Raw genomic sequence first — 10,768 nt, forward strand, 5'->3', positions numbered from 1 at the left:
TCCCTGAATCGTCGCGCTTATTCATTTGTGGATGTTAACTGAATCTCAGCTTAGGGCTGTAGTACTCGAGTCCGGTCTTGGACTCGAGACCGTTTTTCTATGGTCTCGGACTTGTCTCGGACTCGCTGGTATTCGGACTCGGACTTGTCTCGGTCTCGGCCACTGGTCTTGCCAAATATGGCTTTTGGTCTCAACCGAGTCCAGGTGTGCAACGTGAATATTCACATTTTTAATTGTCCATAACAACCCAAGAACTTGCCTGCTTGCCTTGCACATCTAATTAATGGGCGGCCTCCTCCAACAGTACTGACAGCTGGGCTCATAGCTTGCAGGTTTGCTTAGTGGCAAACTATTTTCATTTTTCAATTCGGGCGCCACCTGCCCAAATTTAATTAAAATATAATTTTTTGTCACATCATCCGCCCGATCCGCGGTTTATCCGCATCTCTAGTGTGTGTGTGTGTGAATTGGCTCGGCCCTCCCTCATGCAGTTTAATTGGTTGACATCGCGTGTATGATTAACAGGAACAGAATGTGAGGCTGATCAGACAGTCGAAACGAATGTGTGTGCTCCTTTAGGCCTATATTATAATTTTTTTTGTTATTCTTTGAATTAGTCAATTATTTTAAATAAAATTAAAATCATTCATTATTTCATTATCACATAATGATTTAATTTCTATAGGCTATATTTTTTTAAAATAGAGTCGGCTCTTTGACACTGTTTTTGCTTTTAGATCAACAAATAATAGCCCAAAATGATTGTCTTGATAATGTCATGCATAAGACTTTTTTTTCCTGTACTGGACTCGGTCTTGACTCGGACTCGAACCTTTTTGGACTCGGTCTTGTCTTGGACTCGAACCTCTTTGGACTTGGTCTTGACTTGGACTCGACTAGTCCTGGTCTTGGACTTGACAAAGGTGGTCTTGACTACAGCATCTCAGCTACACTGTTTATTTCTGAATATTATATTTTATTCTGGTGTTCTTTACGTTATCGCTACTGTGTAATAGTAGCCTATGCTATTCACCAACTAAACATATCCTATTCAATGAGTTCACAGTCTCTTTCACGGCCATCATTTGTAATAGCCTATTCACAAACTCTTTGCTCAAGTGTAGCGTTTTCTCTGAGTTTACTGTGTAGCCTGCTCCCTGAATCGTGTAGTTCAATTTTCCATATTTATTGTATGTCATTATGTCAGTATCAGTATTTGCTTTCTACCATGCACAAATAAAAATGTCACTAAACTTTTGCTGTGTAATTGTAACAATGAGCACTCAAACACACCAAACCAGCAATTACTAAAAACACACACAAAAACTGATTTTGCACAGGCACTTTGCACTAGTTATATAAATTAATTGATTAATATTATTGACAAGAGATATGTGTCTTGAAGAAAACCCATTTCTTTGACTCAAAATTAAAGAATTAGTTCACTTCAGACTTAAAATTTCCTGATAATTTAATGCCCCACACGTCATCCAAGATCTTTCATGTCTTTCTTTCTTCAGTCGAAAAGAAATCAAGGTTTTTGAGGAAAACATTCCAGGACTTTTCTCCATATAGTGGACTTCAATGGGGTACAATAGTTTGAAGGGCCAAATTTCAGTTTCAATGCAGCTTCAAAAAGGGCTCTACATGATCCCAGCCGAGGAATAAGGGTCTTATCTAGAGAAACAATCTGTCATTTTCTAAAAAATAAAATAGAAATATATATACTTTTTAACTTCTTTAACCTTTCAACGTGATTACGTAATGCGTGGCACATTGCAGAGCTAGTACAAGATGAGCATTTGTGGTTAAAAGGTTTTTGTTTTGTTTTTTTAAACGACTGATCGTTTCGCCAGATTAGACCCTTATTCCTCGGCTGGGATCGTGTAGAGCCCTTTGAGGCTGCATTGAAACAGCAATTTGGCCCTTCAAACCGTTGTACCCCATTTAAGTCCACTATATGGAGAAAAGTCCTGGAATGTTTTCCTCAAAAACCTTGATTTCTTTTTGACTGAAGAACGACAATGAGACATGACACGAGGGTGAGTAAATTATCAGGAAATTTTAATTCTGAAGTTAAATAATCCTTTAACAAATGTTGGTTTAAAGCGAAGGTTTGTGTTTTTAGAATTTTTAGGTTTGCGTATGATGCATATGTGTAAAATGGAGTAACAAACATGTAAAAATGTATTGTTCTTCTCCTGTTCCTTTGTACAGTTTACTTCCAATCACTTCCCTCTAAGGTTAGTCTACTCCCACGGTTGTCAAACTGGGGTACGCGTACCCCCAGGGGTACGTGGACTGATTTCAGGGGGTACGCGAAAAAAGATCTAAGGCCGGCGACACACTGGCTGCGTGGCGTGAGCGTCTCAGCTGCGTGGCGTGTCCGTTTTTATTTCGGCTCCCATGTTAACAGGTTAGAGTTTGCACACTGCCTGCGTGACACACGCGTCTCAGGCGCGGCTCGAGCCGCGCGGAAAACGCGTGCATGCTAGAAATAGAACCGACGCCTTTTTTTCATGCGACACGCAAGCGTGTTGGAAGCGTTTCCAGGCAAAATAGAGTAGGAAAAGATGTTTATATGTCATTTTGACACGAATACATATTAATAAATGTCATTTTGATGTTTGAAAATGTCTAGGGTTTGACATAAATGCAAATACAGTATAAATGTAATGTAAAAAAATATTATCCATTTTCAAATACTGCACCTGTCAATACAGAACGAAATATATTCTATAGCCTATTTTGCCGTCAACATATATAACATATAAACATCAGTATAAGTACAGACTGTTTGTGGAAAATGATCTAAGACTGAAACTGTCCCCAATTCGGCCTAACATTGCTGCATTATGTAAGAACATCAAGGCACATCCCTCACATTGATTAAACTGGTGATGTGGATGGAGAGGTGGTAGGCCTATTCTGTGTGGTTTACAACAATTTAGTTTACTGTTTACTATTTAGTTTACTATTGTTAATGTGTTCTCTTTTTTATTATTATTTTACAGCAGAGAAGTTAAGAAAATATACAATGTTATCATATGTGAAAAGCAATACTTATCAGTATGTGAAAAGTTAACAATAGCTTTAATGAGATGTTGGATATGTGTTGTAGGCCTATTGTGTGTGAGATTGGGTGCATATCTGTTTAAAATCATTATATTCAGCACATTTGTATCATATGTTGACTTTTGATGAGATTTGTATCATATGTTTATGATTCTATTCACTATTCTCGACAAAATTGATAAAAATAAATATTAATAAAAATTAAAAAAAACTTGTTGTTAACAATTGGTGGTGTTGGGGGTACTCCGGAAGATCTATAATGTCTCAGGGGGTACATGCCTGTTAAAAGTTTGGGAACCACTGGTCTACTCTAAACAATTCTGTATTTTGCCTTCACAAGATTCCAAGGTGGAAACACTTAAGCATCAGTTCTCACCAACAGTGTCTGGAAGACCCCAAACCTCTTCACTATCATCCTGGTCCTCCTTTCTCTTTCTACCTGAATAAATTGTGTTCCTATCAAACAGAGGAACTTTTCAGGTTAAAATCTTCACATTAAAATTAATAATTGCCAATTCGTGTTCTGAGCAGAAGCAGCATCATCATACCGAGTGGTCTCATTGAGCTGCTGTGATGCAGAGTCTGCAGCATCTTCTCCACTCAGCAGACAGTCGTCTTCATCCGCCACGCGCTTCCTCCGCGAGTCATAGAGAGCCAGAGACAACTGAACCTGAGCACAAACACTCACAATCAACACATGCGCCGAGAGCTTCCTCAGCACATTAACGTTAGGCCACAACAAGTCTTCAATCCTGAAGATGATCCGCAATATTACAAAGAAAGCATCAACAATAAGTAAAACACATATTTGTCGTTTAGGTAATGAACACGAGTTAGTACTATTAACGTAACTTACCTGGGCGTCAAACATTTGCCTGTACACTTTACCACTGGGTAACACACGCGTGTCTGCCATTGTAGCGACAAAATAATTGACTTATTTATTATTTCAAAACAAACTATATAGAAACCATCAGGACAGTTCGTTTATTATAAGGGTTTCCAAAATAAAAAAAAGTCTGTGTATTATGCAAATGCTATCTACGACTGTCTTGGTCTTGGAAGTGTTCAATCAGGCTCTGTGAAAGCGTTTTATCGTTGCTATGGCAGTCACGCACACACGCAGGTGAGGTGACGCATGCGGAGTAAACAGTCCAACCAGCGGTGAGCTGAAGTGGTGTGCTCGGTCCAACCAACCAAATTCCCCTTCAAAAGAAGTGTTTACCCGTTCAATTTTCGTACGGTAATTAGCCGTTGATAACAAAACAAAGTTTGAAATACATAATAATCATTCTACCTAGCCACTGCATTTTTTTATTTTTCAAATGTCATAATAATTGCACAAAGACAGTTCATGAAAATAATAAGAATATCACACATGCATATAGGTTCATAGTAACGTTACAGTTCATGCCCATAAATAGGGGTAATAATGAAACTTCAGTAAATATTTTTCAGGGTAAGTTTATTTATCAAAAGGTTTCAAGTGTCAGTTTCTGTACATACCAAGTCTTGGCTACAATTCAAACATTTCAACTGTTATTGCTCAAGAAAAAAAAAAAATATATAAAAATATATTATATTTTATTTTATTAATAGACAACAGAAAGATTGTACTGTGGCAGATCAGACTCATAAGTCATAACAACAGACTGGACACACTTGGTCAGTAAAAACTATGATATTGATATGATATTAATCAGGTTTTATGAGTCACTGGAGGCAGAACAATGTTGTATTGTGATTCAATTGTATTTTAATATGCTTTCAAAGAAGGTCACAATTCTTCATCTTGTCCAAAGCTGTTTGTCACATCCCATCTGTATCACTCCCGGTGGTGTTGTCCAGGATGCACGGCACATTCTCTTTGTCTGTGATTTTTCTGGTTCTTAAAGCACGTTTCCTGTTCAAGACCACATTAGTATTGCTTAAGAACAAATCACTCAGTTTAATAAGATCTGAAACACAGTAATTACTTCTCTCAGTAGCTCTGCTTTAAAGTTAGGGTAGGCAATATTGTAAAAAAAATGTTTTAACATGTATCGTCTGTGGAAGTCTCAGGACCAAAAAATGTTCGTCCAGTCATTGCATTCGTTCCGAATTTAAGAGGTCTGTAAGTTGTTTATGTTCATTATTATTGTAATGTTATGTGCTTTGAGACATGAGGTAATTTTAACGCCGTCTCTCGTGATGCTTTGCAGACTCTGCTCTGCCTGTGTGCGTTCATGTGTTTTGGAGGAGGAGTGGCTTTGAAGAGATGGTGGGATCTCATACTTTCAAAGCTAGCTTGCTATTGCTAGCCTCTCCGAAATTGCCAACCCTACCTTTAATGGTTAAATTAAATGGTTAAATTGTGGCTATGAAAGAATAAAAAAACAAACCTCCTGTAATGGAAGTTGCATTTTCCTTTAATTCTGCAGTTACCCGAGGCGTCCTCTTCAGAGAACATCCTCTCGGAAAACGACTGCAAAAATGAAAAATGCACTTAAGAAAAATAAAGCCACTTTCATTGTATGCATAAACATTCACTACAAAGACAACCTACATTGTACTCGCCAGATGTTTGGCTCTGTGATTCTTCACTCATATCTGTGTGAGAAAAAAGGAACAATGCTTAACAAATGAGAACAATCTATTTTTGAGCATGAGATCTGATATAAAATGAGAGAATGTTACCCTTTTCACCCCTTTCCCTGGCCTCCTCTTCGCTAGTTTGACTTTTCAGCTGTGGATAAAAAATAAACAACCCTGCTGATGATGACTAATATAATATATTCTTTATAACTGCAGTGAATTCTGAAGGGTTTTTGCATTTAAATCAGTTTCATTTAATTACCTCAAATGAACTGAGCAAAGAGCTTTCTTCTGAGTTCTGAGGAATAAAACAAATCATAATCAGCTTACTATTCACTATAAACTGTAACCCAGTGGTCATACATTTTGTGCATATAGACAATGTGCTCACATCAGAGTGGCAAAAAAGAAACTAATGTATGTTTCATCTGTTCCATTCATACATGTAACGGTTTTCAAGCATACATACCACTTGAATTGGGTTTTTCTGTTTGCGAAATTTTCCTTGAAGAGCAAGAACATCTCCTTGAGTTCGAAACAACTGGACTTGAAGTTCATCATAACGTTCTCCCATCTCCCGGATCTGTTTGCGGTACTGGTCCTTGTCTTGGAGATTTTTTGAGTTCTCCAAATGGTACTCCTCTCTTGTACAAATAGCCTGTTAACAAATAACCAATTGTAGCAGTTAATGAAATGCATAGAACAGATACATTTAATACAATTGAATACCATAGAGAATGGCCTTCATATAAACTAAAATGACCAAAAAATCTTATTTTACAACACAGAAGTAAGCTATTTTCTGTGTATGCGTGAGACTTTCAAATCATTAGCCGCAATAGATAAATAATTAGAACAATAACAAAGTGCAGAGGACGGTGAAACTATATTTGCTCTACTAACCAGTGTAAAATACTGTTATAATTCCAACAATACATTAAAATAAGTTTGTTTTCGTTAAAAATAAGGTGGATAGAACATTGTAGTGAACAGCAGGCAAACAGGATGGCAACACCTTTCCAATTATTTGTGGAAAAGTTTCCCTTCAGTGTGATTGATTTTCAGTGGACAATGAAAACTGAGACTCTATGTGTTCAGCACATGGCCTAGGTTAATCTGGAATTGCTAGATTGGAAAGGCGACGATTTGCAAATCCCTCCTGCTCAAGAGACAAAAAAGCTGTTGTAGTAAATTGTTGTGGTTGTTGCTAAAAGAAACTCTCAAACTCTTGTTGCGTTTTGTTGGAAAATACTGTGAATCTCTAAAAAGAGAAGCAGGAAAGTTCTGCAAGAAGGGAATTTCGGGGAGTTTGGAATCAGAAACAGAAACAACGACCAAGCTTGTGCACCCCCTATTTTCAGGACCTTCTGCACCAACTTCAGGGATCCTCCATCTGCATGTACCAGATAGTCTGAATCTTCCGCACAGACTTCAGAACAATCAACTAGATGGTTCTTCCTTCTACGTGTTCCCAGACGAGGACCATAAGCATACGCAGCACTTCAAGTTTAAGGCTAAAAAGAATCCAACTCCTTTCTTCCCACTGCAGCGCAGCCCAGCACAACAACCATTGGAAGACATTGCTGTCACCGGACTCATCATAACGTAAATATCACTTTACCCAACCTCTTTCCAGACACCTTGGTATTAGTATTGAATTACTAATGAGTATATGATTCTCTAATTTGCATTAGATTTTGTATAACTGATGCCAGTAATAATCAATCAGTTTATTTGTTGAAGTCAGAATAAGGTTCTTCTTATCTTTCCATAAGATATGTGTAACTGCCATAGTAACACTCAACTCAATCATCTGGATTTAGCAATCTTATGTACTTTATTTCCTTATCCATTCATTTTAGTAGTGGTTAGTTACTCTCGTCTATCTTTTTGTTAATAATATTCATTTTATTACACTTCCTTGTGTTGATATTAATTAACACAAACACAATATTAATTTGCTGCCACATGTGACACCCTCTAAATTCCAGTGCAGATTGTGGGAAACAGCTAAATGAGTGTTGCTAGTGTAGGCCAGACAGTACAACACGATCTTGATATGCTCTGTCATGCAAAGATAAAGGTTTGATTATACCTTGTCTCTTTCTTTGATCACCTCTTCCAGCTGCTTCAGAATGTCTTCCATTCGATCACGATACATTTTGGAGTCCTTTCTTAGCATTGTGCACTTCAGTTCCAACTCATCCTTCTTTTCTCGATACTTAAATTTAAAAGGAAAAACAAAAAAGTATTGTTATAATATAAAAAGCATAATAAAAATTAAAGTAGATTTCACTTCTGTCCAGCTTGCATGTAAACAAAGGTTACCTTATCACGCAACTCTTCTGCGTCATGTAGATCTCTCCTTAGATTGTAGAGATCATTCACCAGCTCCTGGTAGTGTGCCTGACTTTGTTGCTTTAAATCCTCCATTGACTGTAAATCAAGCTTTTCATGCTCCAGAGTTTTGATCTGTGTGAATGAATTGTGTGTGGTAGTCATCTTTAATCATATCTTGATTAGTGTAGTCTGATAAGTGAGGGGGAGTTACCTTGGAAACACTTTCAAGCTCTTGCATACGAGCTGTAAGAAGATCATTTTCTCTCTGCAGCTGCCAGATCATCTCTGGACTCGGCCTCTGCTCCATGGCATTTTTCAAAGTTATTGTCTTTTTCCGTTGGATCTTTGAGTTACTTTCTGCATTCATTAGGCTGTGTTTCAATTTCTCAATCTTATAGAAAGGGACAAAAAGGGGGGAAATAATTACAAAGAGAGAAAAGACAAGAAAAATGATAAAAAGATAATAAAATTATATTTAAAAATATTTAATCTAATCTAATAGGCTACTTTCTTCATCTTTGCCCCTTCCCCGACATCAACATTACAGTTACAACAATAACTACAAATAAACAAGTGCATTACATTTCTTATGTCTATCTATACATTTTGTGGTGAACTATGACCCGGACATGTTCCTGTTTCCTGAATCCTGATGGAATGACTGATCACCTCGAGTTGGAGGTCTCTGTTACACATGAGCGCGCAGTTCTTCTCCTCGCTCAGTCGGGTCAGATCGTGCATCAGTCGGTAATTCTCGTCTCTCAGTTTACGCGCTTCCTCGCATATGCGCTCACGCTCCTCTCGGATGCGCTGCACACGGTCCTGCTGTTTGTGAAGCTCGCTGTCCCGCAGCTGCAGCTGGCGGATGGTGTCCAGCTGCTCCGCCGCCTGCGCAGACGCTTCGAGCCGCGCCCTCCGTTCATCCTGTGCGAGCTTCTGTAGGCGAGACACCTCGCTCATGAGGAACTGAGTGAGGCCACATTCGCCGGCAGTGTCTGGGTGGACAGAGATAGTTTTATAAAGCATAGTTTTATACAGGCCATATGACAGTATAATCAAGGGGTCTAGCATCACTCCTGGACACTCAGGATAAAAAGCTAGTATTTTCCTCTAACACTTTGTATTAAATTTCATTTAGAATACTAACATTACTGCATTTTATAAAACAGTTAGTGTCGGTAGGCTACTCAAATTTGATTGACCGAGCGATGCTTCAACAGCATGGGGACTTTTTACTGTGTGTATCATCTGCATCTGTGTATTTTCCAGACAGACTGTCAGCATTCGAGGTGGGGAATTTTCAGTGACTATTTCTGCAGTTTACATCGTAACACCAGTAGGTGGCGACAAGTGACTGTTTTGTGAGTCATTGAATCAATCATACAATGGATTTGTTCAAAACAGTGATTCATTCAGGCATGAAGTCACTAACTGCGTCTAAAATTGCATGCAGTACTTTCTGAGGTACTTCTTTTAAATTAATTACTTCTTAACTGGTAAAAAGTATATTCTATATAGCATGAAAGTGTGTGGAATTAATGTAATCCGGACATACTTCAGTGGTCACATTGTTACCGTCACGTGACCTACACTACCATTTACAGCTCCTCTCCTGTGGCCTCGGGTTAGTAAAGTATCCAAAATTAACAAATAAAATTCCATATGGTTTGTATATCCTACCCTCTTTAAGGACCCCTTGGAGTACCTTCAGAGAAAAAGCCTGGCAATATTTAAGTCTATTCTCCTTAGGACTATGATGATAAAAGTTATCAGAGCAATTATCCTTTTGCATATATATATATATATTTTTTTTTTACATGACATAATACATTTAAAAAAGTGGATGCTAAATTAATAAATAAAAAATGTACAACTCACCAATTAGTACGGAGAAGACCCTAGCAGGCTCTTTGCCAGTGATTTTGCGGTACACATCTGGGTAGTCCAGCTCCAAACTCTCTAAAAATGCCTCATATCCTTTGACGCCAGTTCTTTGTAATATGTCCAGCAGCACCCCTACAAATGAATAAAAATACTCATTCCTGAAGTCTTTATAAATATCTAGGTACCTGGGGTGTTAAGATAAGAATATATGCTTAGGAAATAAGATTGAAAGCTTTGAATTTCACAGTAAATATCCCTTTCAACAACATTTTGTAGCATATTTAATATCTGAAATCCTAACAGTTAAACTTTAGGTGGTCTGAAACCTCTTACCAACTTTTCGGCGTCTGATAACCAGACTGGGGTCATTGTAGATCTGTTCCTCGTCCTCGCTGCTCAGCACCTTACACTGTCTCAGATAAGGTGTTATCCTTGAGGGCTCAATGGTCTTGATGAGAAGCATTCTGTAGTCTTCCAGCCGTGCCCAGCACTCATCGTCTTCTTCCACCTCCAAAACTCCTGCGCCATCAGACATGACTGACACTAGCTCTCTGTTGGCTTGACAAGAGTTGTTTGATGGCAAGCTTCAAACTCAAATGCACATTACACATTTGGCTGGTGTGTAAACTCAAAAAGGAAATGAAGTTCAGTGAGCACTTTGGTGGCAGCAGTTCCCTTTTTCCAGTTGTTAGTGCAGTCTTTTTATTTCCCTCTATTTCACAATAAATCTCTGGTGTTGCAACATATTGTACGACGGAGCCCCTAAAGGGACATGGTGAAAACATTTGCAAGAACGCAAAAGTATTTTGCCAGATATCGTTCCTGTCCCTTTAGGGGCTCTGTACTATGATGTGAGTTTTTTTTTTTACATTTTCTAAAGAATTTACAGTCCATG

General features: G+C 38.2%; 2 protein-coding genes across 3 annotated transcripts in view; both read right to left on the minus strand.

The window, feature by feature from the left end:
- ccdc180 (coiled-coil domain containing 180) overlaps nucleotides 1-4,116 on the minus strand; it is a 28,085-nt gene extending 23,969 nt beyond the window's left edge. Inside the window, exons 1-3 of the mRNA XM_084113217.1 lie at nucleotides 3,932-4,116; nucleotides 3,624-3,745; nucleotides 3,452-3,531 (exon numbers count right to left, since the gene is read on the minus strand). Coding sequence (XP_083969343.1) covers nucleotides 3,452-3,531; nucleotides 3,624-3,745; nucleotides 3,932-3,991 — 262 coding nt within the window. The 5' untranslated portion in view covers nucleotides 3,992-4,116. The remainder of the gene's footprint in view (nucleotides 1-3,451; nucleotides 3,532-3,623; nucleotides 3,746-3,931) is intronic.
- A 553-nt stretch (nucleotides 4,117-4,669) lies between these two features.
- card9 (caspase recruitment domain family, member 9) lies at nucleotides 4,670-10,613 on the minus strand. 2 transcript variants are annotated; one of them, XM_084115634.1, is made up of 12 exons: nucleotides 10,207-10,613; nucleotides 9,868-10,005; nucleotides 8,659-8,984; nucleotides 8,201-8,380; nucleotides 7,978-8,121; nucleotides 7,745-7,870; nucleotides 6,119-6,307; nucleotides 5,912-5,947; nucleotides 5,752-5,800; nucleotides 5,621-5,664; nucleotides 5,457-5,539; nucleotides 4,670-4,978 (listed from the first exon to the last, which is right to left on the minus strand). In XM_084115634.1, exons 1-12 carry the CDS (start codon nucleotides 10,406-10,408, stop codon nucleotides 4,885-4,887), a joined length of 1,611 nt encoding a protein of 536 aa, XP_083971760.1. In that variant the 5' UTR covers nucleotides 10,409-10,613; the 3' UTR covers nucleotides 4,670-4,884. The 2 variants fall into 2 exon arrangements, with proteins under 2 accessions (XP_083971760.1, XP_083971759.1); XM_084115633.1 differs by having other exon boundaries at nucleotides 5,761-5,800; nucleotides 10,207-10,424.
- Between the last annotated feature and the right edge of the window lie 155 nt (nucleotides 10,614-10,768).

The sequence above is a fragment of the Abramis brama genome, assembly GCF_963993115.1.
Source record: "Abramis brama genome assembly, chromosome: 5".
In the NCBI taxonomy this organism is placed as follows: Eukaryota; Metazoa; Chordata; class Actinopteri; order Cypriniformes; family Leuciscidae; genus Abramis; species Abramis brama.

What these genes read in the sequence shown, in the direction of transcription:
- card9 (XM_084115634.1), bottom strand. Translation starts at nt 10,408, where the DNA reads ATGTCTGATGGCGCAGGAGTTTTGGAGGTGGAAGAAGACGATGAGTGC. An exon ending in CAGAAGAGTTGCGTGATAAG is followed by an intron (nt 7,871 to 7,977) that starts GTAACCTTTGTT and finishes TTTAAATTTAAG; the next exon opens with TATCGAGAAAAGAAGGATGA. An exon ending in TGCAACTTCCATTACAGGAG is followed by an intron (nt 4,979 to 5,456) that starts GTTTGTTTTTTT and finishes GGTCTTGAACAG; the next exon opens with GAAACGTGCTTTAAGAACCA.